We start from the raw sequence: 23,115 nt of genomic DNA, 5'->3' as shown, positions 1-23,115 counted from the left end.
ATCAGTTTTGATCCTTGTTGTGTGCAGTTCAAGGTAATTGAATTATCATCTGTAATCTTCTTAAAAAGTACTTTGTTCATAAAAGAAAACTTTTGGTTCTACCCAATGGAGCCATTTGTAATTTAGAGCACTATTACCCAGGTTCCGAAGGATACAGGGTCCACCCCATTGATCTTAATATTACGGTTACATAGATGGCGTACTCTATATGTAACTGCATGTTCGTTTCTTTGTCTCATTATCGTTTCTCACCTCTGTGTGTCTCCTGCTTCTGTTGCAGATCCCTCCTCCAGGAATGCCTCCTCACTTTCCGCCCATCAGAATGCCGCATTTAGGCCAGAGGCCTCCAGTAATGCCTCCTGTGCCACCTGGTATGCTGCCTCCTCTGATTCCACCCATGGCAGGACCACCTCCTTTAGGACAGGTATTGTATTGCATTGCCTTGTATTGTAATTGCATTTATATAGCACTTACTGCCCCTGGCGAGGCGTTGAAGTGCTTTTTCGGCAAGTTGCACGCTACTCCAGAGCCCATAAAGGATTAGTGGTGAATTAGTATAGTGAAAACATGAAAGTAATGTGAGTGGTGGACATGTTAATCAGTTATTTGGATTGGAAAGGATAGTGGAGGGATAGAGAAGGGAAAACGGTTTGCACTTATATAGCGTTTGCTAGAGTCAGGCATAGGCCATGCATATGTGGCAGAAAAAAAAACGTTTGAAGGGGCAGGTGGGAATTACATTTTTGTTGACAGGATAGGGCCCCTACATCCTCTTTTGTGACAGGCGGAGATAACTGTGGTTTGTGTGGCACAAGAGATGTAATAAGATCGATTGTTAGTGCATTTTGGAAGGCAGAAAGCGGAAAACAGCTTGCTTTGAATCCTTGTTACCTCAAAATTTATTTTCTCAGCTATAAAAACCAGTTACTTACCTTTGGTAACAATATATCTGTAAGAGACATATATTCGTTATAGATTCCTTACCTTAGAATTACCCCCAGGTGTCAGACTGGATCCAGAGATTTTTTCTTCAGCAGTACCGCTGCACGTCAGTAGGTGCCGTTGGTCGACTCTGCGTTTGTCGTTGGCGTTGTGATCGTCGGAATGACGTCACGTTATCTACTTACATGCCGCCCCTGCTCGCTGATGTCAGTTCTTTTTGCGACATTCCACTCCAGATGTGCAGAGCCATGCAAGACACTGACCACTGGTGCACAAAACTAGGGCCCTGAAAGGGAGTCCCTTACTCTAGAAGTCAGTAAGCAGAACGGGGAGGATGGGTTGGGCGGTAAGGAATCTATAACTAATTTATGTCTCTTACAGATATTTCATTACCAAAGGTAAGTAACTTGTTCATCTAAAAGAGACTATTAGTTATAGATTCCTTACCTTAGAATAGATACCCCATCAATACCCACCCTGGAAGTGGGTCTGCGAACCAAGTTCACACAAGTTCCTGGAGAAGTGAACGGCCAAAGAAGCCGTCTCTCCGGGCTCGAGTATCCAGGCAGTAATGCTTAGTGAACGTGTGCAGTGATGCCCGCGTGGCTGCCTGGCAGATGTCACTGAGAGGGACCCCACGTCCCAAAGCAGTAGTGGCTGCCGTCGCCTTGGTGGAATGAGCGCACAGTCCTACCGGAAGCTCCTTTTTCACCAAGGAATAGCAATTTTTAATGCAAAGGTCAATCCATCGAGAGATAATCGCTTTTGCATGACCTGACCTTTCTTGGCACCAACATAGCCAACAACGAGTTGATCATACCCCCAGAATTGTTTTGTGCAATCCAGATAAAAAGATAGCACACGTTTTGGACCCAGACGGTGGAGTCTTTCCTCCGCTTTAGAAGGATGCGGGGCGGGAAGAAGGTGGGCAAACTGATGGTCTGTCCTATGTGGAAAGAGGTAACCACTTTGGGAAGAAAAAAAGGTAGAGTTCGAAGGACAACCTTGTCCAGATGAACAGCAAGGAAAGGAGGTTTAGAAGAAAGAGCCTGAAGCTCACTCACCCTGCGAGCAGAGGTGATGACAACCAGAACCTCTGAAAGAGGGGCAGAAAGGAGATCCACAGCCTTTTCTGTGCACCATGCCACAAATGTGTTCCACCTACAGGCGTATACAGTTTTAGTGGAGGGACGCCTATCTGCCATGATGACATTGCAGACTTTGGGAGGAAGGTCATGAACTGTTAACTGTTGCCGCTCAATCCCCACGCAAGGAGGTGGAGGCTGGACAGGTTTGGGTGGCGGACCGTCCCCTGCTGCTGCAACAGAAGATCCTCCCGAAGAGGCAGTCTGGTCGGAGGATCGATGGCCATGTTCAAGAGCTTGGGATACCAGACTCTTCCGGCCCAATCCAGAGCCACAAGAATGACTGGCCCGGTCACACTTGATCTTCTTCAGCACTCTGGGCAGAAGTGGTATATGTGGAAAGGCGTATAGAATACCGCAATTCCACTTGCGACGAAAAGCGTTGCAGAGCATGTACTGCCTTGGAAATTTCAACGTGCAGAACTGCTGACATTGCACGTTCTCTTTGGTGGCAAACAGATCTAACCAAGGCTCTCCCGACTGCTGAAAGAGACCTTGCACCACCTCCAAGTGAAGACGCCATTTGTGATCCATCATGCACCGGTGGCTGAGTTCGTTGGCCCTGGGGTTCAGGGAACCTGCCAAGTGTTGAACCACCAGGGACATGCCCTGATGTTCCAGTCACTCCCAGAGGTGGAGAGCCTCTTTACATAGGGTCCACGACCCAACCCCACCCTGTTTGTTGCAGTACCACATGGTGGTGGTGTTGTCTGTGAGGTTGTATGACATTACAACGCATGCTAATACATCGCATGCCATTACATCGCGATTTGTACAACGCAAGTCGTTACAATGACTTGCGTTGGAGGGCGCTGGACTTAGGAGTAGTATAATTTACTATTCCAACTCCAGTCTACATACAGTAGGGAAGGGGTTGGGTAGTAAATTATACTATTCCTTGTCCTAGAGCGCCATCCAGCGCAAGCCGTAGTAACGACTTGCGTTCTAAAAACCGCGATGTAATGGCATCGCGATGTAACGACCGCGTTCTAAACGATGTTTCCCTGTCTGTGAACACCTGCACTACTCTCCCTTTGACAGAAGGAAGGAATGCTTTCAGTGCAAGATGGATCGCCCGGAGCTCCAGCAAGTTGATGTGGAGCCCGGACTCCGCCGGGGACCAGAGGCCTCTGATCTCTGCCTCTCCCATGAGGCCGCCCCATCCCAGAAGTAGCACATCTGTTACCACTGTGAAGTCTGGTTGGGGAAGAGAGAGAGATCTGCCGTCGACCCAATCCTGGTTCGTTAGCCACCACTGCAATTGGTGTGCAGCGCCCTCCGAGATTTGGACAACATCGGAAAGATTCCCTGATGCTGCGCCCACTGGAACTTTAGGTCCCACTGCAAAGCATGCATATGCCACCCAGCATAGTACACCAGCAGGATGCAGGAGGCCATGAGGCCCAGCAGCCTCAGTGTCATCCTCACAGAAACCCAGGATAGAGGCTGAAACATCTGTATCATAGCCCTGATTCGCTGCTCAGGAGAATAGGCCCAAAACTGCTCTGTATCCAGAACTGCTCCGATGAAAAGGAGCTTCTGAGAGGAAATCAGGTGTGACTTTAGCACGTTGATAGTGAACTCCAGCGAGTGCAGGAGGTCCGCCGTAGTCTGGAGGTGGGAAACGAATGCCTGGAGCGAACAAGGGAAGACTGGAACCCCTGATCTGCTCAGATGAGCTGCGACCACCGCCATCACTTTTGTGAACGTTGGTAAGGCCACAGGGGAGCACGGTAAACTGAAAATGCTTGTGGCCTACCATGAACCGTAGGTAACGCCCGTGGGCTGGCAGGACAGGGATGTGAAAATAAGCGTCCTGCAAGTCCAACACTACTATCCAGGCTCCAGGGTCGAGGGCAGAGAAGACCTGAGCCAATGTCAACATTTTGAACTCCTCCTTCCAGAGGAAGCGGTTGACGTCCCTGAGATCCAAGATAGGACGCAGGCTTTTGTCCTTCTTGGGCACCGGAAGTAGTGAGAATAACAACCACAACTTACTTCTGACACAGAAACTCGCTCAATGGCTTCCTTGGCCAAGAGAGCCGCAACTTCCTGACGGAGAAGGGTCAAGGGATCCTCCAACATGTGATGGAGTGTTGGTGTCATGGAGGGAGGGGTAGTCTTGAAGGGGAGGGAGTAGCCCATTCGGACTATTTGCAAAACCCACTTGTCCAACGTGATGTTGTGGCAGTGTGGGAGGTGATGGCGGAGCCTGCCGCCCACTGGCAACAGGTGGCCCTGAAATGTCAGACTAGGAAGGTTTGGAGCCTGCTGCAGAGGGGGCACTGGTGGACTGGATTCCCTTTGTGGGGGAGCAGTAGGAACACACCTTTTGAGGTTGAGGCTTGGACCACCAAGCTCTCAGGGGTAGGGTGTTAGGGGAGGAAAAGTGGGTAGCCCAGAGCCTGGTGGTGGCGTCTGGAAATCATCCTATCCAAAGGAGCCCCTGTGTTGGGCTTGGAGCAAGTGTCCAGTAGGATGTCTCTAAGGGCTTCATTGAAAGCGGCAGGGGCTCCGAAGAGGCTGCTGCTAGCTGAAGCACCTCAGTCAGGAGGTTAGTTCTGACTGCCACCGTAGGAAGCTCAAGGCCCAAGGCCTCAGCTGACCTACGCAACACCACATCATAGGAGGCTCCCTCCTCCATGGCCACTGTCAGGGGAGAAAGCATACCAGGTTCTGGGGATGTATCAAGACCACTGGCTTCACCCAACTCCTCTCTCCAGTCCTGCTCTTCTAGCTAATCTGCCAAAGGGTCAACAGAGCCCCCCAGTCCTCCTCATCTTCTCCTGGCTGCCACTCAGGGTGAAAAGGAATGCCAGGGATAAACAATGCTACAAAAGAACCCCCTGGCGCCCGTACCAGCATCGGTCCACGCCGGTCCGGCTCTGTGTCCATGTCAAGGGGGAGGCCAGGGTCGATGCCGGCTAGGGACACAACCGGCGCCGGAAGCGGCGGAGGTGTTGTCAAAGGAATCAGCGCCAGGGGAGGTGTTGTAAGGTCGACCGACGCCGACCCGGATCCAGGCCTGGATCCCTGGGGGTCCTGCTGCGCCGGAGCTGCCGGCATCGAAGGCCTAGAGCCCCCGCTGAGTCTGCGTGTCCGAAGGCGCTCTGGTGGAGTCAGGCTGCCCAAAGATAGAGTGGAGAGCTTTGTAAAATGCACAAAACTGGGCAGGGGAGGCTCTGGTTCCCGGGAAGGGAGGGAAGCTCGGAGCTGTCCCAGCTGGTCCACAGGTGGAGTCGTAGGACGACGACTTTCCGCGTCGTGTTAGCCGATAGACGGGGAGAAGGCGAAGAGCGGCGGTGCTTCTTCTCCTTTTTCTTGTAATTCGACTTACCCGAAGACAAAGGCTTCGACGATGAATGGTGGTGGTGACTCCGTGACTTGTCCCGCGACCTCCCACGCGATGGGGACCTCGAGCGGCGTGGAACCGACTGCCGGTCCTCCAGAAGCTTTCAGGACTGCTCCTGCAAGACTTCGGGTTCATGGCCCGACAGTCGGAGCACGACTTCGGGTCGTGTGTCCTGCTCCAGACACCAGAGGCACACGAGGTGTGGGTCCGTGACCAACATCATTCTGTGACAGGAGTCACAGGGTTTGAAGCCGATTCGTTGATGGGACATCCCTGCTGGCTGGCGTGGAAAAAGAAAGAACTGACGTCTGCGCACAGGGGAGGCGTCTAAGTAGATACCGTGACATCATTCCGGCAAGCACGATGTCAACGACGAAGGCGGAGTCGACCGACACGCAGGGGTACTGCTGAAGAAAAATTCTCTGGATCCAGTCTGAGGCTTGGGGGTAATTCTAAGGTAAGGAATCTATAACTAATAGTCTCCTTCAGATAACTTTGATTGGCAGCTGAGAATTCATATTCATTCTTCATGACACCCCAACAGCACAACACGATCAAAGAGCACTCTCTTGGAATTTAACAGTCATTATAAGGGCTCCCTGGACCTGGATTGTGAAGTGTGCTCCTTGGGCCTGAAATATATGTGCTGGAAACGCCCGGATTATACAGATGCTGCTGGTGTGTGTACTACATGGATGTGCTGCTGAGCCTGGATGATATAAAAGTGCTGCTGGGACTTGTATTATAAAGACGTGCTGCTGGGGCGTGGATTTGATATATATGTCGATGGGGCCTGGATTGTAAGTGCTGCTAGATACCGCAGCCCTGGGCTGTACTGATTGTTGCCCAGTGGCAGAGGCCAGATGAATTTGGTACTTTTCTTCATTCTTCAGATGTCGAACATGGTGCCACCCCTCATGCCAGGGATGATGATGCCAAACCTGCCCTCAGCACCACTTTCTGTAAGTATTTGTGTCTTTCCAGTAGGTTACCCTGGCAAGTGTTTCCTCCAGCATTGTCATTCACTCTTGTACATACATGTGAGTGAGTGCAGCATCTGGCAGAATGAGCCAGTCTGTACATCCCCACAGCCAGTCACCCATGATTCTTTCGATATAGAGTCAGCTCCTCGGACTCCTGTTTTACGAGAGGAGTGGGGTGTGTTTAGAGCTTGGCAGGTCCTGAGCACCATCACAATGGACAGTGTTTCTGCCCTGCCAAACTCGTGGATCCTTCCCCTATTTGGTAGTGAGAAAAACTGTGGAAACCAGTCACCTGGCAGGTGGCTCGCCCACTAAAGTATAAATGAGTAACTGATTTCAGATTCAGATCTAATCTTTATTATTTGAATTAAATAAAACCATAATATACCAATAAAGCTTAGTGAGTTATACTGACTTAATATACATATTAAAAACGGTTTTAAGATCCCGGAAGTATATAAGTTTAAAAATAGTGCAGGGTCCATTTAGTGCAGAGTTGACTTAAAGTGCTATTGTGCTTTCCCATTCAGTCTATTTCCTACTAGTTTTTCGCATTAAAGTAGAAATGTTGCCAGATTTCAATTAAGCTGTGGGTCATTCGGGTCGAGACATCTTAATATTGCAGATCTACAGGTACGGATACCCATAATGTTAAAAAGTTTTTGGGACAATAAATGTCGATGTTGTTATAAACTTGGACAGATGCATATTAGGGAATAAAGTCCTGCTGTAATGCACCACAGAGGCTACATGATTTGGGTCCATCATTGTATTTCCAGCTAGGTTGATCTGATTAACTGATTTTTTTACTCCTATTTAATGAAACACCGCCCCCCCCCCCCCCCCCACACCCCTGCTTTTTCACGTCTGTGTATTGGGAATATCTTCATGTGCTTCATGGATCTTAATTTCCTTGGCAGGCAGTTGTACCAGGGTCGGAATCCACAAACGGTATGTATCTTCTTCTGGTACAAAGTCAGGATCAATGCTTTTACAAGTAAATTTGTATACTATGGATGCCAATGACAGCAGAACATATCAATTTATTTGCTTTAACTTGATGTTTCTCACTCTGAGGGTCTGTTTGCCTTGACGCTTTGGGGCATTTGCTCGCTCATATAAATCCTTATCTTTCAAACATTCATTCATTCAGCATCTATTTCGGTAGCTGTGGGACTGCAAACATGTCTGTAACCTCTCACTTTGATGAAACCAGGTCAAGCACTCAGTACCATACTGTATGTTCCCCAAACAGTGTTGGGCCGTGATAAAATGCTGAGTATAAAGCACAAATGAAATGATGTCCACAGTATTTTAGTGCATATGAGATCATTTTAGATTCTTGCTATGTAAGAGAGATTACCACAGTAGTTTGCTCTGTAAGAGAGATTACTGGCTGAAATCTAACTTTTAAATTTACTTGTGCATTTATAAACAAAGGAAAATATCCATGAATTATCGTGGTGTAAACAAACGTGACATGCATTTCTGGTTATAACGTGTCTAAATAAGTGACTTCTAATATCTGAATTTTTATTGTACAGTCTCTTTAATATAATTTTTAACCTTTTATAACTAAGGAGTTTTTATATACAAAAATTTGTCTGTAATGAAATATTTTTGTGTTGCAATGGTTTTAACAAACTATGCAAATAAAATAAACTTGAAACTGTAAGAGAGATTACAGCGGAATAGTGTTATGCAATAATGCAGTATCTCGATAAAAATCGTGGATTACTACATCATCATGTTGTGGATGAGACATTATAAGGGCCTGACTGGGAACCCATACAAACCCTTGCAAATGTTGTCAGACCTGCCCCTGTACGGTGCGTAGCGAGTGAGCCTGACCACTACAAGGAGGGTTGGTGGGGGCTCTCCCCTCCAAGAAAACTGTATTAGCTTTTAACCGCATGCGCGCTGCGGCGATTTTCGCGCTACGCGGCTTTTTTCAAAAAGCCGGGTTACATGACGAGCTCAGCTCGTCATCAGCGTGCGAGCGGCGCAACTGATGACGAGCTGAGCTCGTCATCAGCGCCGAAGGGGTTAAAGTGTAGTAAATGATGACCTTCCAGTGCACCAGTATACAACAATCTTTGTTGGGGCCTTTTAATGATTACCTCACTATGACCCTCCAGCAGTGCCCCTCGTCTCTCCATAGCCCCTCTCTCACATGTATTTCATTTGTTGTATAGTGCCTCTCATTACCCCTGAAGGGTTTTGGAGCAATTTATATCACACACAGATGCAGAGACAATGAATCATTTGTTTGTAAATCTGTGTATAATAAATGTTACATAAGACTAAAGGGAAAACAAGCTGTAGGATTCAAATGTCATCCATACTTGTAGGCATTTTGCAGGAGTGCTTGGTCTGGAGAAGCACAAACTCAGGATTCATAACATAGCACAGTGATTGGGATTGAATTTACTAATAAGAATGTATTTTTACTGGGGTGTGGCTTGGCCCGCCAACTTGGTGGTCGCTCTTGAATAGAACTCTGCTTTATCGGTTGGAGAAATCCTTCATAATTACTCCCTGCTGGATTTGACATCAGACATCAATCAGGTGTTCCTTTTGTGTAGTGACTGAGGGCTCGGCTGCAAACCCCTGTGGAGCAACCTGCTCTGGCTGAACGCTGACGCTCGAAGCCGGGTGCAGCAGTGGCCTACATGGACATGGGGCCTGCCACTTGACAAGCTCCCCAAGGCCCCTGGCCAAACCAGCTCTTGGAGAGCAGCGCCTAGCGTGGACACATTGAGGCTAATCCTGTCCGCGATCCCACACAGCTGTGCCGCCTGACATTGGCCCTCTCTATAGCTACACAGAGCGTGGAATACCCCAGAGGTCCATGCAGTATGCGGCCCCAGACAGCGACTGGTGGATGTCCGAGGGGCCCCCTGTACACATGTGGACAATTGTGCACCACCAATCCCCCTTGGGCTGCTGAAGGTGGATGGATGCGGCACTGAGCCCCCCACCTACAGTTTGGCCCTGTCTGACCTTGCCGCTCATGCACATGGCCTTCGTGGAGATTTCCACTGACCCCTGGGGTGTCAGCGGGTGCGACCGCCTGCCTGCCGTCACCTATTGGGAACCCCTGCCTACACAGCGATGACACAAGCTGAGGAGGAAGAGCTCACCACTCACCAGCAGCTTCGGCAAGTGCCTACCTACTCCCCCCCGGATATGACGCACCATATTTCTTCTCCTTGACCATCTCCTGACTCGCCAGATAGCATTGAAGGAGACTTTTTACGGGGCCACCACTCGGACGTGGAAGGCCCTGCTGCAATAGGGGAGGGGCCACCACTAAAATACAGGAGAGGGCCAGGGGACGACCTTCTGCGGGCTTCCTAGGCTCCCCTCACCTGGGGTAGATTAGCTTTGTTACACCCCCTCCTGGACCCCTCTCCCCCTGCAGGAGGCAGAAACTTTCAGCATCTGTTCATTGGGAGACACCGGTCTGTTGAAGACTATCGAGCAGCTCTAACAACATCTCTCTGCCACATCTGTTTCCCCCCACACTGCAAGATCTCAGTCAAACCGCCCGATCCTGGACGTTGGTCTTGCTGGTCTGGTCACCAGCTCACCGTGGCGCCACCCAGACAGCTGGATTTCTGGCCACCAAGTGCTCTTCTTCCACTGAATACCCAAGAGGAACTTCAACCTACGTGACAACGTGGCGAGTAAGGCTGCGGGCACGAGTCAGCGCTAGCGATATTCTATTTTAATTCCCTTCCAGCTGACTGCTAGCTGGTCTTTTAAAAACTGTAATTTTGATTTGCGCCATACTGTTTGCACTTAGGATTTGTTGGGCACTTGCTTACCTGTTTATATTGCTCACGACCGCTCTTGACCCCGTTCCGCCCCGGCAGTGTGCCGTTTGAGCGGAGGGTCCTCTACACGAGCGCCACTTTCTGCTTTGCACCACTTCCGCCCTGCCTCTCCACCGTGCAGGTCAGCGGTCTAGTGGTTCACGTCACCCAGCATATATGGCGACCTGGACCAAAGTCGCGCACAAGTCAAGCCCGTCTGCACCCGTCTGCGCCCGTCTGCGCCCGTCCGCGGCCGGTCGGGGCCAGGGGCCACGCATGCTGCTTGCCGTATTACTTACTCTTCTCAGGATTTATTCTCGCTTCAATGCTCTGCCCCTCTTGCTCCCCATGCTGCTGGTATTGCCCAAACCTGCGGCATCCGGACTTCTCACTGCCCCCATGACTACCGGATTAGGCCTCCTACCCTTATCTCCCATAGTAACGCAGCTTCCACACCCACCAGGATCAGCTCTCATGACTCTCATTCTATTTCCATTGTTTACCTCAACACCCGCTCGCTCCCTAAACACCAACTGGAAGTGTTTCAATTATTGGACAATGGCAATATTGATATCCTGCTCCTCTCTGAAACATGGCTTCATGAGGACTCTTCCCCCGACATCCTTGCTGCCATCCCCATAGGATTTTATATCCTCCAATCCAACAGGGCAACGGGTAGACCGGGTGGTGGAGTAGCTGCCATTATCCGCTCCAATCTCCAATTTACAACTCTGATAACCACTCCTATCCTAAACTCTGATATTCTCACCCTGAAATTCATGTCCCCCAAATATTCCTTCATGTGTGTCTTAGTGTATCGCCCCCCTGCTAACATGCCCCTTTTTTCTTCCCATTTCGGTGATCTTATCTCTCAGTTGGCCATCAATTCCGCTAGAATTCTGATTATAGGTGACTTCAACTACTGGCCATTGGACTCTCAGGAAAGTGGCCAGTCGGTTAAATTCACAGATTTACTTTGCGGTCTTAATTTCCAACAGCACATCTTCGTACCAACTCATAATAAAGGCCATACTCTCGACCAGGCATGGACGGCAAACCTGGACATTTCTCCTCCCCTAGTTTACCCATGTACCTGGTCTGATCATTTCCTTATCTCTTTTTTACTCAAACTCTCCCTGCCTATTCGCCCTCCACCGGTATCGAATTTTTCGGCACGAAACTGGAAACATGCCGACATCCCCATCTTCATTCTATTCTGTCAACCACACTCCCTAGTGACAATATTGATATTAACACACAAACTACGACTCTTGATCAATGGCTGACTCAAGCTTGTGATGTGGTTGCTCCCATGAAAACTATCAGATCCAAACGCCCACATGACGCGCAACGCTTGTTCACTGAACAACTAAAATTAGACAAATTAGCCCTCAGACGAGCTGAGCGTCGGTGGAGGCGAAACTATGACCCCTCACTAAAGTCTACCTATACCGACCTATTAAAACTTTATAAACAATCCATCATTTTGGCCAAATCCTCTTACTATTCCCAGAAAATCATTAACTCAGCCTCAAAAACTAAGGATATCTTCTCCATTGTAGCTGAACTCTCTCTCCCAGATCGTGTTACCGCCCAGCCCCAACCCTCTCAGGCTCTCTGTGACTCCCTTAATATATTTTTCATAGACAAAATCACTACTATTAAAAACAACATCCCTCCCCCTTCCTCGCCCAATGTCTGTATTCTCCCTCCCTCGAATCCTTGTTGTCTGCATGAATTCCCTCCTATTTCCCTGTCTGAATTTACCTCTCTATTACATATAGTCAGCTCTGGCTCCCCCAATGATTGTTGCCCCCCCCCAAATCTTGAGGGATGCTTTCCTGGCTTGTCCAGGTCCCCCATTAGATCTGCTGAATCATTCCCTCGCTACAGGCTCTGTTCCCGATGCTTTAAAAAAAGCCATCGTAGTACCCATCCTTAAAAAACCCGGCTCTGATCCAGCAGTTCTAGGCAACTATCGACCTATCTAACTCCTCCCCTATCTGGGGAAGGTGTTGGTGACTTATGTCCCACGCTGTCTGAGCGCCTTCATTGAAAAATCTCACTTCCTAGATGACCAGCAGGCCGGTTTCAGACCGACCCACTCTACGGAAGCGGTCGTCGTGGCTGTTATGGATGCGCTGAGACAGGGGGCTGACAAGAACCAGGCCCAGGCCTTGGTGCTCGTGGACCTGTCGGCCGCTTTTGACACGGTCGATCATGTTATCTTGATCGACCGTGTCAGAAACGCGGGTATTCAGGGTCTGGCCTTAACCTGGATTGGGTCCTTTCTTCAACAACGCTCTCAATCGGTTCAACTTTCCACTTTCTCTGCTCCCCAAACCCCACTCTCTTGTGGTGTCCCCCAGGGTTCTGCTCTATCGCCCCTTCTATTTAATCTCTACATGCAACCCCTCCTAGCCTCCCTCCGTCATTCACCGGTTACTATCTTCAATTACGCAGACGACCTGCAGCTAATCTTCCCCATTGACTCCTCTTCTCTCTCCTGTTCTAATTTTCAATCGATCATGCTCACCATCTATGAGTGGATGAACTTCAGCCAACTGAAACTTAATCCTAGCAAGACTGAGTTGGTCCTGACAGGAGAGCCCCTCAATCCCTGGTGTCCTAGCTTCTGGCCCCAGGCTCTTGGTTCCCCCCCCCCTGTCCAGTCAAGTCCGTGAAGAGCCTCGGTGTCATCATCTCAAGTGATCTGTTGATGAGGCCTCAAATCAATTCCATCACTTCGGCCTGCTTTTACCACCTACGCAGAATTGGTAAAATCCGAAGGTTTCTATCCTCAGAGGCTCTCATACTTGTGATCATGGCCCTTGTCACTTCACGTATTGACTACGCGAATTGCTTGTATGTGGGGATCCCCGCGTACCACCTTCATCGGCTTCAGCTGGTGCAAAACCAGGCGGCCAGACTGATTTTCCAACAGCCTAAGCACCAACACGTTATGCCCCTGTTGAAAAGACTGCATTGACTCCCAGTCGCGTCCCGCTGTATTTTAAAAATGGGGTGCACTGTTTTCAAATCTCTTTCTGCACTTGCCCCTGTCTTTATCTCTCTCAACCGTCACATCCCCTCAAGGCACCTAAGGTCCTCTGCCCACAATCTTCTAATTACCCCTAGGTACAAACGCAAGAAACATGGTGGTGCCTGTTTTTCCTTTCTGGCTCCTTCCACCTGGAACTCTCTCCCTCTTTCAATCCGGCTCATTTCTGACTACATCACTATTCGTAAAAATCTGAAAACTTATCTGTTCCAGTTAGCTTATGATTAATTTCCCTCTCTCACTGTTGCTCCTTCTTTCCACCTGTCCCTGAGCGCCATGAAACCAATTGGTGTCCGTGCGCGGTAACAAGTTTTTTTAACATAACATAACATAACGGCATCCTCTCATTGCGGCGCAACTTACTCTCTCCAGAGCCGTAGCCATACAATCTGAACACCGGGTGCCTTCTGACACTACTGCCTCCCCCTCCCCCAACCTCTTGGAAGTCCCTCTTTGCCATAATGGACTGCCTCCGTTCTGCCAGAGCTGTGCCAACACCGCAGGTAGCCAGCACTCAAACAATCATATCAGAGACTCCTTTACCCGACAACTCTACATGAAAACCGCCATTAGATGACAAACTCGACATAGTCCTCGCAGCATTGAGAGCTCTTGCATTTCCATGGGGTTAAAAGTGGGCTTTCTGATGGCTGAACTTGGATTTCTGCGGGCCAACTACAGCAAGCTTGCACACTGTGTAGCGAAGGATGAAAAGGAGCTCTCAACGCTTCAACTCCAGATGACTGATGCTCAACGTGTGCACGCCGAACTCTGGGAGCATGTGAAGACTCTTGAGGAGCGGTGGAGGATGCGGAGGGCTGCTCCTCACATTATAGGCCTTCGGGAAAGGGTTGGAAGGCCGAGACTCTCTGACGTTCTTTGAAAACTGGTTTCACTTCTTTGTCCCTGCTTCTGACCATTCTTTTCTGTCTAAAGAGCACACAGGATCCCGGCAAAGCCACCGATTCCAGGGGCACCCAAATCCCAATGCACACCAAACTCCTTCATGTCAGGGATCACAATGCCATCCTGAGGACAGCTAGATCAGTGAAACCCCTGAAGCTTGAAAACCAACCTTAAGTGTTATTTCCCGATTATACGCCAGCTGGTCAATGGGCATCATATGTAGTCGCAAAGAAGCAGCTTTGCAAACTCGGCATTCACTACTCCTTGGAATTTCTTTTGCTTTACGGACCCTGAAGATGCTTGAGATTTGAGCGATCATAAGCACAATGGACTGCTGGCTGACTGCGAGGGGAGACCCCCAGCACACGATGAGAGGGCGGCGGAAGCGACACCAAGCCAAACAGGGTACTTCCCTCCCCCTGCAGTCTACAAGTCACCCCCAACCCTGAGCTAATCATTGCAGATCAACAACGGTCTATACAGGCAGTGACATCACTGGGGGACAGCACCGCCTCCTCGGAGGGGGAGAGGGGTCTCCCATCTTCACATCTCATGACAAATCCACGGTGACGGACAGTCCTCACCATGTCTCCCAGACTCCTCCGCTGGTTATCCCACAAACAGCAGACACTATAATATGACTAAGATCCTTTCCCTCCTCCTCCTGTCTCCCCCCTTTTCTTTTTCAGTTTCCTTTTGATGCCGAGCCCTAGTTTATATGCACTGATATATGTCCGACTCTATTCTCTGCTTTGTCTCTTTTCGTCAAGTCTCCTCCCCATCTTCATTCATGGATGGCTATTCCATCAAGTTTGCACATACTGCCATTGTAGCATGTCCTGCATGTTGTTTTGTTTCACTCCCTCTGCCCCCACAACTCCCAACACTGCGATCTGAAATAGGTCGTACATCCAATAATATTTGTGACAGAGAAGGAGCTACACTGAGTCTCCCCGGAAGACTCCCCCCATCACGCCTTTTACCCCTGTCCGGTAGCCCTCCCGAGAAACCCTACTTATCTACCTCAAGGCCCTTCTAGATAAGACAAGACTCCTTACCATAAATGTCTGGGTCATGCACACAGTGAGGAAATGCTATGCTGTTATGTAGTTCCTATAGAAAATATACAAGATCTGCATGTTAAGACAACATACACTGTAGGATGGGTGTCAGACGAACTCTGATTACCCCCACCAGGGATGCTGGCCTTCTTGTACCAACAAGCTCAAAGTGCCACTAGAATCTCCTCTTACCAGGGAGAGAATAGTTCTTGGCAACCATCGAACATGGTAACCTTGATCCCTCGGGATCGTGGAAACAATATACTACTTTTCGCTCAGTCACTCGTGCTTACTTGGTCTGTCTTAGAGAGATACAAAGAATAAACAAGCTGGGCTTTTTCAATAATCATTTATTAAACAGTTGTTAATCTGGTGTAGAATAGATGTGCTGCAACAACCGTTAGACAGTATAGGATGTAAATGATTAACAGTACTATGAATGTAAAAGGATGGTATAGTTGTACCATCTTTCTAAAATCATGAATACATTTGAGTATATAAAACACATGATAAAAGGTGCGTACTCCTACAATGCCTCCCTAACTAGATGTACCTAAGTGTATCTAGCATAGGTGTAGGTGTTAAGCCAAGAATTTCTCTAGGATTTAGTAAACCCCATTACCTGATGTGAGACTATGGGACCCCATCCTGGTCTAGAGTTGGACACCCCGCGAGGGATGTTAGACCACTGCGAGCTAGAGCGTATGCATGCAGGAACCTCAGCGTGTCTGGTCAGTGTGTCGGCCGGGAAGTCTCGATCTCCTATAACTATCTTAGCAAGATGTGATGTATATATACCCATAGGTCTACCAGGGGTCCTACCATGCTGCATTACTGTGTCGGCCTAAGGATGACGTCGGGCATGAACTTTGTACATAGATTTTATACAGGAGATGGCAGTCTCGCTGTGCTTCTAAGAACCCTCATGCATAATATATGTGATTTCGAACTAGAGAAAACCTGTGTTCTGAATGCAGTGTAATATCTAGGTAAAAGGTCAGTCCCTGTAAAGCATGACAAGTGTAATGTTGGGAGCGAATATAGGTGAAGGGTAACAAGTTTACAGAGGCCTATATTATAGTACCTATATGGAATATAACAATGCTGTCTACTCTTACATTAAGCGCCAGAAGGCGCACATTATCTTTCTTCAAGAAACACACATTACATCAGCTGAACTACAGCACTTGCGCAAACGGAGGGTGCTCCTCATATCTACCACCTACTCTGCGTAAGCGCACAGAGCACTTATCTGGATCTGACCAGGGTTCCCCTTCCAAGACTTAAGACACCATTGTGGATAGGGAGATGCGGTATGCTACGGTAGAGAGCCGCTTCCACGGGTCAAACATCCTTCTAGGCGGCATATGTACTCCCAACGTGGACCAGAAGACCCTGTTGGTGACACGTCTGGTGTGCCAGAGCATAGAACTGAGACGCGTGGTTACTATCTGGCAACTATAATTGCTCACTTGACATACACCTCGACCACTCCCTCCCTCCCCCTTCATATTCTCAAATGGGCCATTTTCAGTGATGGGCCAGCCACTGGTCGCTGGTGGACGTGTAGATATCCTTATCCCCACGCTCAGGTCTATTCCTTCTATTCAGCGGTACATAACCTGTATGTGCACCGTGATCGCACTCTCTTCTCAACCTCCATCCTAGATTCCATCCACCACACTGACTATTTAGGTCACCTAATCTCCGACCCTAATGCACACACCATTGATATGGCATGGAATGCCCCGCACCCCCAGTGCCCCTGTGGCAGCTCCTCAGGGAGATGCTGGAGGACCCCACCTTCCAAAAATCTCAAGTCTTATGCATTACCCAATACTTCTTAGATAACCAAAAAACAGCGTACTCTAGAGCATTTGAATGGGACATGTTGAAAGAGGTAACACAAGCGCTCTGATTACAAGAAATAGCGGGAGTCTGTAAGAGACTAGCACAAGATTGGAAAAAACACTGAACACAAGATTGCTAATCTGGCTAAGGCGGCAGTCCTGGATGCCTCCAAGAGCCGTGCACTCACAGAGGCTGAAACCCACTATGTAACCCTTCTAGAGGAATTGCGTTGCTTCAAACGTAAAGCTTACTTGGCTAAGACACACAGAGAGGGGGAAAAGTCCAGTTGTCTCCTTGCATTTGCTGTTTTGCCAGTATTCCCACTTTGGGTTGATCGTAGAGATCACCTCGCCCAATGGTGCTACTCTGCATACTCAACATGACATCCTTGATGCCTTCTTTACCTACTATTCCTCTACCAATGTGGCGGCCCCCTGTCCATTTGCTGAGGTAGTCTGCTTGTTCCTGATGGGGCTTCTTCTCCCACGTGTTTCACCCATTACCAGAGATGACCTGGATAAACCTATCACTGTCCCTGAGATCAAACTGGCTAACCGACCATAGCCAGAAATAAGACTCCCGGCATCAACGGACTGCCAATTGAATATTACAGCGCCTTTACCTCGCTCCTTAACCCCTGGGCCGCGGCGGTAATTCCGCCGCGGCGCTGGGGGGGAGGAGGGCCGTGCAGCGCCGCCATGCTCGTGACGGAACCACTCCGTCACGAGCCACGGGCACGCTGTTCTTGTGACAGAGTGATTCCGTCATGGCCCCGTCCGCTATTTAAAAGTGCAGGGTGGGCGGGGTGGCTGCGCCGTGACGGAACCACTCCGTCACCAGCACAGCGTGTCCGTGGCTCGTGACGGAGTGGTTCCGTCACGAGCACGGAAGGGGTTAAGCCTAGGCTAGCTGAGATGTAGAAGGAAGCTTTTCGGGTTGGGTGACTACCCCTATCCCTGCGAGAGTCCCTTTTGGTATCCATACTAAAACCCGGGAGAAATCCGACCCTCCAGCCACTAGCCATTCTAGTCGCAGACGCCAAGATCCTGGGGAAAATCTTGGCTGAACAATATGCCCAAATTCTATCAACCTTAGTACATCCTGACTAAAATGGATTTGTGCCAGGGCATAGCACATCACATAATATATGCCACCTGTTCTGCCTGATGGACCAAGCCCCCAGTCGGTTTCTGTACACAGCTTGCCTAATACTCGACCTAGAAAAGGCTTTAGATACACTAAAGTCGGACTATCATTTTAGGTGTAATCGATATGGGGATAGGCGAACGCCTCCGTGCCTGCATGCAGCTGCTCTACACTGATCCCACCTCTAGGCTCTGCCTGGGACTGCTGATCTCACCACCGTTACCCGTGAGAAGGGGCACCAGACAGGGCTGCCCCTCTCCCCCCTATTGTTCGTGCTAGTGATGGAACCTCTTGCTGCTAGACTTCGCCTAGAGGGAGTAGCCTTGGACGGGGTGACCCATGCAGTGTCCCTTTATGCGGACGACCTTCTCCTCTAAATTAGTGACATCTGCTCTGAGCTCACCCCCATATATACCATGCTGCAATCGTTTGAGCAGGTCGCTGGCCTTGGAGTGAAGCGGGCCTTATCGTACGCATTCCCTCTGAGTGGTACACATGCCCTGCTCGAGGTGGGACTTGGGGGATGGCTACTAGATTGGAAGAGTGACACAGTCCGCTACCTCGGGGTGCGGCTTTCCCACTTCCCCACTGACATCTTTGAGGGGAACCTCAAGACAGCCTTCACAGTCCTGAAATCGCAGGTACAATTTTGGAAGGTACTCCCCTAGGCTACAACTGGGAAAATAGCTCTGTCGCTTCTCTCATACTTTGTCAACCTATCCGTTGTCCGCCGTTGCTTTTCCTGTGACCTGGATACAATGCTAGGAGAGTTCCTCTGGGATACCAAACACCATCATATTGCACTGCACAGACTGCACTTACCAGCAGGAGTGGTCTTGATGCGCCCTCATTTGAGGCCTACTACTTAGCGACACAGCTCCAGTGGGTCAAGCAATGGCTTGCAGAACGTAGTTTACATGAAACCTGCATGGAGTCCGGCCCCCTGCCTCCTTCAGTGCTGCAGTGTTTCCTTTTGCCCGGGACTACCCCTCAGACCCCACAGTCTCCGCAGGTCACGATAGGTCCCAGGTGTCTCAAAAGAGTATTACGCCTTACCCGTCACGTTCCACCTTATGCTCTGATATTCCCCCTGTGGGGCCTGTCGCGTACCCCCAGGATCCCATTCCTCAGCTGAAGTAACGCCCTGGCACGCATGCTCCCTGTCAAATGTCGGCGACCTATTTGCGGAGAGACGACTCCTCTCCCTCGACCGAGCCATAGATGATGACGCCCTTCCCAGGGGTCAATACCTGACATACCACCAACTGCAGCACACGTTCCACACCCTTTGGTCTATTTAGGATGAGGAGCCTCCGATCCAATCTTTATTGCAGGCCTTACTACACATGGGATGGGCTGTCATCTGATTACATGGCATAGAAGGCTCTGAGGGAGCACACAGGGGTCCTATTGAAGTCACTAACAGATAAATGGGAGTCGACTATCAACAGGCACTTCACAACACTGAGTGGGACAAGGCGCTCGAGTTCCCCCATCACGTCTCCTGGAATGTGCTTTTCAACAGCATATGGTTCACAGTCCTACAGAAGGCCTACCTAACTCCTGAGCAACTCAGTTGCTATTTCCCCACCACCCTCTTGGGCTGCCCGCTCTGCAAACCTCGCCAGCAGACCTTAGGCTTATGCTATGGTCGTTTCCTGCTCTTACCACATATTGGCACTCGATCCACCCCACACTCAGAGAAGTGACAGAACTTCCTGACATTTACACATGTTAGACCTGTGCCTTAGGCATCTTCAAATGTGGGATGTGCACGGAGGTAAGAGTGCACTTTGCTGTCCATGCTCTCCTCTCCGTCAAGCGAACCCTCACCTTACAATGGAGATTGAGTCAGGCCCCTGCGATTGAGACTTGCCATGGGGTACTGCGATTCTGGGGGAGAGCTGAGGGGGATGCCCTGTGCTATGAGGAAACCTGTCACCTCCGCAAACGCTCCATCTCTCCTACATGAGACTCCCTCCTCGCTCATTTCCTATACCTTGTCTGAAATGATGATCAGCCCCCGTGAATGCCGGCTCGCTCACTTCTCACCCGTGCACCCCTAGTTCTGGGTGCTGACTCCTGGGCTTTCTCAGCCACCCACCCTCCTCTGATAGTGCCTGTTAAAATTGGGGGTCTCTGGTTGGCACAGGTGTACACTTGTGACAAACAGGGACCCTCTCCTCTAGTCAGGGCAAGGGAACTACTCCTCAGAATAATCCCTGCTCACCCTCTAGATTGCGTGGCGCGAGCAGACAAGGCTAATCCTCAGGGCGCTAAGTTAGTTAAGCATTTATGACCACATACAGTAAAATCACAGACCCACCACAAATGGACACCAGGCATAAGATTTGTATAAAAAATACATAGGCTTTTATGTAAAAATAGGTTTCATATATAGGCTTAATCACAAGACCAATATAACATTATACAAATGAGGCCACAAGATCTAAAAGAGGCAACAGTTCTTTAGAATGGGAAAAAACTCTTTCAAGTTCTTGAATAGTACTTATTTAGCACAGTCCATTGGTTGGAACACGATCCCCCACTTACTCAAAGTGGGTCTTGACCTCGTAGCACAGTTCGTGGCCGGTTTGGGCACTGCGAAGCGCGCTGGCGTACTCTGTGCAGGACGGAACAAGAAGGCCTATTGAAGCTCACGCGCCTTGCGGTATGGAGCGTACGGCGCTGTAGATTTAGAGCGGGGTACGAGTCGCAGGGCGACCGTACGACTCATTTGTGTTACAAACAGTGATGCGGGGAAAACAGAAAGTTGCGGACCCCGAGTCCGTGGCGAACTCCTGCAGAAACTGGAGTTCAATGGCGCTGTACCTGAGTGTTCGCGGCTCTTGGACGTGACGATCACTCCCACACGGCCCTCCTCGCGGTGGACGAGTCGTACTCCTACGCTGCACGCCTGTGGGCGGGCGACGATCAGGAAGCTGGTTCTGGGCGGAGAAGGCAGGTGTAGAGGCGGCACCTAGCGGCGGGTACGGGACGTACCGGCGGCTCGACTGGTGCGGCGCTGCCTCAGCGGGGGTGTACAGTGTGAAGCAGCGCATGTCAGAGGTACGCACGTACCTTCCGGCTACGTGGTGGCGGACAATGCGGGTGATCTCCCTCAAGGCCGGAGCGGGGCGGGAGGCGGCCGGTGCGCTTTTCAGCATGCGGTCGTTTCTCGCCTCCCAGAGGCTCCGGGCTATTTTCTTGAGGCTGGGCAACCAAGGTGTGCCGCTCAAAGGAGGAGGGGGAGTAGGGTGCGGGCGGCCCAGCGGAGCAGGGCACAGTCGGTGGTGAGCGGTGCGGCTCGAGGCAGGAAGGCGGCCAGGCACGGGCTGCAAGGGGGTGAGCGAGGCACACTTCAGGCGGGGCTCCAGAGGCTCGGGACGATCAGATAAGTCCCCACGACTTGGCAGGGAAGGCACAATAGAGTCCACTGGTCCTGGGACTCTGTTCAGGGGGCACGCTCGAAATCAAGCCCTTGGAGATCGTTTCAGGCACAAATATGACAAAGTCCTTTCTGGTCTTTTTCCTCGCCTTCCTCAGCAGGGCACCACTGCAGGCCAGGTCAGGGACAGTCTTTCCTCCTTCAGTTTCTCTTGGTCCTTCTAGTCGGGCAGAGGTTCTTTGTGGTCAAAACGGGATCTCATTTCTTAGGAGCAGGGCTCCTACATTTATACTGAAAATCCTTTGTTCTTGCAGGCCAGGGGGCCTGAGCCTGGTTCAGCCCAGTTTTGGAGCACTTTGTTTACAGGAAGCTGCCTTCTTCTTTCAGGGTGCAGGGCAGAGACATCAGACGCTCCGCAGGAGGTGGAGCCAGCATTGTGGTGGCAGAGCAGAGCCCTATTCAGAGTCAAGGGGCACTCCTCCCACCCATCCTGGGGGTAATCCCTCTATTCACCACCTGGCAGCCCAGACTGTCCCCTGGAATTCCCCAGCCCTGTCACTCACAGAAACCAGACAGCAGATACACATCCTAGCAGAGGCGAGCTGAAACAGTCAGGCAAGCAAATGCTAACTTTCTAAAAGTAGCATTTGCAAACACAGGATATTAAAATAAACTTTACTAAAAGAAGTATTTTATTATTCTGAGTTCAGGCATACTAAACTTGACTTTCTACCGTGTTCCCTGAGCCTGCTGGGATTATAGAGTGGAATAATTCCAGCAGCCCATTCTGGCCTATGAGAACAGGTAGCCTTACAATAGTGAAAAACGAAAATGGCTGTAATTCACTATTGGGACATGCCACACACATCAGGGCTTGTCCTACCTTATGCTTACAATGCACCCTGCCCTAGGGCCTACTATAGGGGTGACTCACATGAAGTAAAGGGAAGGTTTAGAGGCTGGCAAGTGTGTGCACTTGCCCAGCCAGCATGACAGTACCAGACTGCACGCAGGTTCTGCAATGGCAGACCTTAGACACATTTTAAAAGGCTGCTTCTGTGGGTGGCGCAACCAGCGCTGCAGGCCCACTAGCAGTATTTGTATTTACAAGCCCTGGCACTCCTGGTGCACTATACTGGGGACTGACAGTAAATCAAATGAGCCAATCATGGAAATCAATTACAGGTACACTTTACATTGGGAGCACTTGCACTGCGGCATGGATTGGCCATGGCGCAGTGCCCTGAGTTGCTAACACCAGCAAAACATCTGAGGCACATCAGCAAAAAGTGGAAGGGAGACTCACGCCAAGGTGCCAGGTCTAACAGTGCCAGGTCGGCTGAGCCCCCCATTACCCCTGGTGGCCCCCCAACACAACTCTAACGTAGTTACCTCAGTACATCTCTCATACCCTGTATGCTTACACATACGCTCTACCTAGTTACGCCCTGGTCTCATACTG

General features: G+C 50.0%; 1 protein-coding gene across 1 annotated transcript in view; it reads left to right on the top strand.

Moving 5' to 3' along the window:
- The window catches only part of PRPF40B (pre-mRNA processing factor 40B), a 289,560-nt gene that overhangs the window by 61,237 nt on the left and 205,208 nt on the right, over window positions 1-23,115 (top strand). Inside the window, exons 4-6 of the mRNA XM_078685984.1 lie at window positions 281-424; window positions 6,333-6,401; window positions 7,343-7,373. Coding sequence (XP_078542110.1) covers window positions 281-424; window positions 6,333-6,401; window positions 7,343-7,373 — 244 coding nt within the window. The remainder of the gene's footprint in view (window positions 1-280; window positions 425-6,332; window positions 6,402-7,342; window positions 7,374-23,115) is intronic.

Source organism: Lissotriton helveticus, chromosome 1_1 (genome assembly GCF_964261635.1).
Source record: "Lissotriton helveticus chromosome 1_1, aLisHel1.1, whole genome shotgun sequence".
NCBI lineage: Eukaryota > Metazoa > Chordata > Amphibia > Caudata > Salamandridae > Lissotriton > Lissotriton helveticus.
Note: the sequence above shows the minus strand (reverse complement) of the source record. Positions and strands in the feature narration are given on the sequence as shown.